At 43.4% G+C, this 3,306-nt stretch overlaps 1 protein-coding gene across 1 annotated transcript; it reads left to right on the top strand.

The window, feature by feature from the left end:
- Positions 1–123: 123 nt before the first annotated feature.
- Positions 124–2,247, top strand: JH06_5181 (hypothetical protein; the record flags this gene model as incomplete). Its single annotated transcript, XM_014669721.1, is given in 4 exon segments — positions 124–223; positions 239–1,599; positions 1,630–2,019; positions 2,050–2,247. 4 exon segments carry the CDS (start codon positions 124–126, stop codon positions 2,245–2,247), a joined length of 2,049 nt encoding a protein of 682 aa, XP_014525207.1.
- Between the last annotated feature and the right edge of the window lie 1,059 nt (positions 2,248–3,306).

Genomic DNA, 3,306 nt, shown 5'->3' with positions numbered 1-3,306 from the left:
CCCTATTTGTTCAATCCCTATCTCAATTTGCTAGCAGCTATTGCTAATACCTCTCAATCCTCAGCGGATGCTGTTTACCAATTCATTGAGAAGGCTCCTTCGGAACATATCAGTTGGACTCTCATGTTGAACTCACTCAATGAAGGAGAACAATTGATGCAAACTGATACTGCTCAACGAGGTTTGCTGGATCCTGATGTTACTGGATTCATTGCTATTCTTGGTTTGTTATCTTCAGTTCTTCGACATGCCTCAGATTGTTCCAGTATTCGTTCGAATCTTCAAGTCAATACTGTTACTCTGTGTATCCGTTTGCTTCATCAGCCTGTTCATATTGTACTGAAGGCACGAATTTGTTCGTTACTGGAATGCGTTGTATCAGATCCACATTATGCCCAGTTATTGTTACAACAGCTGGAATATGGTCGAATCCTCTCCACTGACACTTCCTCTGGATTACGATATGAATTGGAAACCATTGAAACAGGAAGTGAAGCCTATCCGTTGACATGCAGTTTCTTGAGACTGTTGCTTGCTATTACTGATTCTCTTTCTCCTCGAGTGGTACTTGCTAGTAATGCTTTCCCTACCTTTCTTCAGTTTGTGATTCGAGATGTATTTCTTCGTTGTGAACAGCGAGTATGTCTCCCTACTCGTCCTGCTGAGAAGTGGCTCATGATTTCACTTTGTCTTCAGTTTCTGTCCTCATTCCTTCCTCTCTTCCAGGAACTATCAATTGATGTGTTGTCTGAGTCTGATCGCAATCTTCAGCAACGACTTGCGAGTGTGATTGGAGAACTGTTATGTGGAAATGAAGTACTTCATCAAATCCTTTCTATTCCTTCCATCACACCTTCTCACTCCCTTCTGAAGCAACAAATCTCAAGTGATGGAATTGCAGACAGTTCTGTACTTGTTGATTTTGCTCTCTTTGATGCTTACTCATTCCAAGTGAGAGCAATTTATGATGCTATTGCATTGGTTTGTCAACTCTTGGAGGTGACTCCAGAAGTCATCTCTCGTCTTTCACTCCGATCTCAACTCCCTGGAACTGTCTCACTTGTCACATCTCTTGCATCACAGCTATTAGCTGATAGTCACATAGCAATGACTCTCCTGATTCATATCACAGACTCCCTAGAGCCTAATCTTCAGTTAATCACTCTCCAAGTGTTACGTTGTCTGAGTGATCAGTTGAACTCAGATCTGCTTGTGTCCTTGTTTGATGGATATCCTGAAGAGACTATGGCAATCCGAGCTGCTTGCAATGAACTCTGTAGATCTGTGCTCTTCCTCCAACAACAGGATCTTTCTACTGATGGTAAGAACAAGGAAGAATCATCTGAGCAAGAGTTACGTCGACAAGCCTGTAGTGTGCTTCTAGATCTGTTGGTGGCTCATGCCTCAGTTGAGTTCCCTTCTGTGGTATCTGTGTTGTTGGCTCTACCTCAGTCACTCGTCTCTATTCGTGCTCCAGGATCTGTCTGCTTGTTAGGAACATTAGTAACATTCCTCGACTCTCCAGCTCTGGTGAGTCTTCATAGTGTCTTGGGCAGTAAGATCACTCGACTCTTCTTCCTTCTCTGTAGTCATCATGATGTTGGTTTCATCTCTTTCTCTCACTCCTAGCGTACTTTCTTACCAGAATTGTGTTCTGTACTTCTGGAACGTCAAACTTTCTCTCATTTCCTCTCAGCGCTTCCATTCCTCCAACAACTCGTTGCTCATACCAGTCCTCTATCCAATGATCTTCAGTTGAGCAGAGAGGAGATGTTAGGTGTAATGGATGTCACAGCCCATGTGTTGCGTATTCTCTGTCTTCTTCTCCATCTTCAGAAACGGTTTGGTCTCTCACTTCAACTCCTTGGGAACCAACTCCAAGCAGCTCTGGAGTATGATCCTTCTGTGGTGAGTGTCTTTGTCTCTGAACCTCCTCCAGAGACCTCTCCCTTGCTAGATACCTTGAAGTTGATGGATCGAGATTTCACTGAACCTGATGCTATGCCTGGGTATCTGAATGTATTGTGTTTTCTCTTCTCTTCTCCATAGGACTGTTCCACCGGTTGTTGGATTCAGCGTCAGGTGGGTGATACTAGTTACCAACAGTTAGATCTCCAGCAACTTGCAAAGAATATCCTTCAGAATGCCCAGAAGAGTGGAGCTAATCTTCAACAAGCTGAATTCTTTGCAATGGAAGGTACGAGTTGGGCACGTCAAGTAGAGCATGAGAGAAAGAATGATGAATAGTGGAATCTGTTAATGGAGATTGAAGCGATGAAATCATTAGCCTTCGCTTCTGGATGTCGTTTACTTCATCTTCATCTGATTGAGAATTATGAGACTATTTTACTTCTACCTCGGTTTGCTACCTCACCTACAGATCTGCATGTGGCTGTATCTCAAGCTCTTTTATCCTTGATGACTTCTGTGAGGTCATTTGATCGGCCTTATCTCTCCTATCTCAGCGCTTTGTTACTTGATCTCTTTGTATTCCTACGAGGCCAAGTGGCATTACCAATGGCAGCTTTCACACAACAGTCAGTACTGACGAGTTTGTTGGAATCAGTCCTATCTCCTGTGGTTCAGCAGCGACAAGAAGAGAAGAGTTGTTGGTTACGATGCCAGCTGTATCTCTCTCTCCTTTCTTTCCTCACGTATTCATTCTTGCTTTCTCTGATATCCAGACTGACTATTCAACAAAACACATTTGATCTCCTTCTTCAACCACTTCAGGCTGCATTGCCTCTTCTGGTTCCTTCATTAGCTCAAGACACATTACTGACGAATCTCCAGGGACGTACTGCAGCTTTGAGTTTATTGAACCTTCTTCTTCAGAGTAGTGTGGGAGATGAAACACTACAACTCCTGTTAGTGGAGAGAGATGTGATTCGAGTAGGAGTGAAGAAAGAGGATAAGACATAGGGTTTGCTTCAAGTATTCAGTTATGTGGATTCGAGTATCCTTGAGGATTCATCTCTGGCTCGAGATCAGCGTGAAGTGTAAGGTATATGGAATGATAATGATCTTCAGAGTGTTGTGCATATCCCAGGTGTTGTTTGCAATGGCTGCTGATCCAGGTGGAGCTTCAATTCTCCTCAGTAATTCAGTTCTCTCAGTCCTATCGCATTCACCACTCCTCCTATTGGATAGTCCTGCTGGATATGCAGTGGCTCCTTCAAAACTGACTGATGGTCAGAAGAACAATCTGCGATCGATTCTTCGGTCCATGTTTCTGTTTGTTTTGACGTTGATTCAAACAGTACGAGTTATTCGAGGGATCCGAGAGGAAGTGGTAGGATTTGTCCG

This window comes from Blastocystis sp. subtype 4 (genome assembly GCF_000743755.1).
Source record: "Blastocystis sp. subtype 4 strain WR1 chromosome Unknown seqid_0426, whole genome shotgun sequence".
NCBI classification, from domain to species: Eukaryota; class Bigyra; order Opalinata; family Blastocystidae; genus Blastocystis; species Blastocystis sp. subtype 4.
Note: the sequence above shows the minus strand (reverse complement) of the source record. Positions and strands in the feature narration are given on the sequence as shown.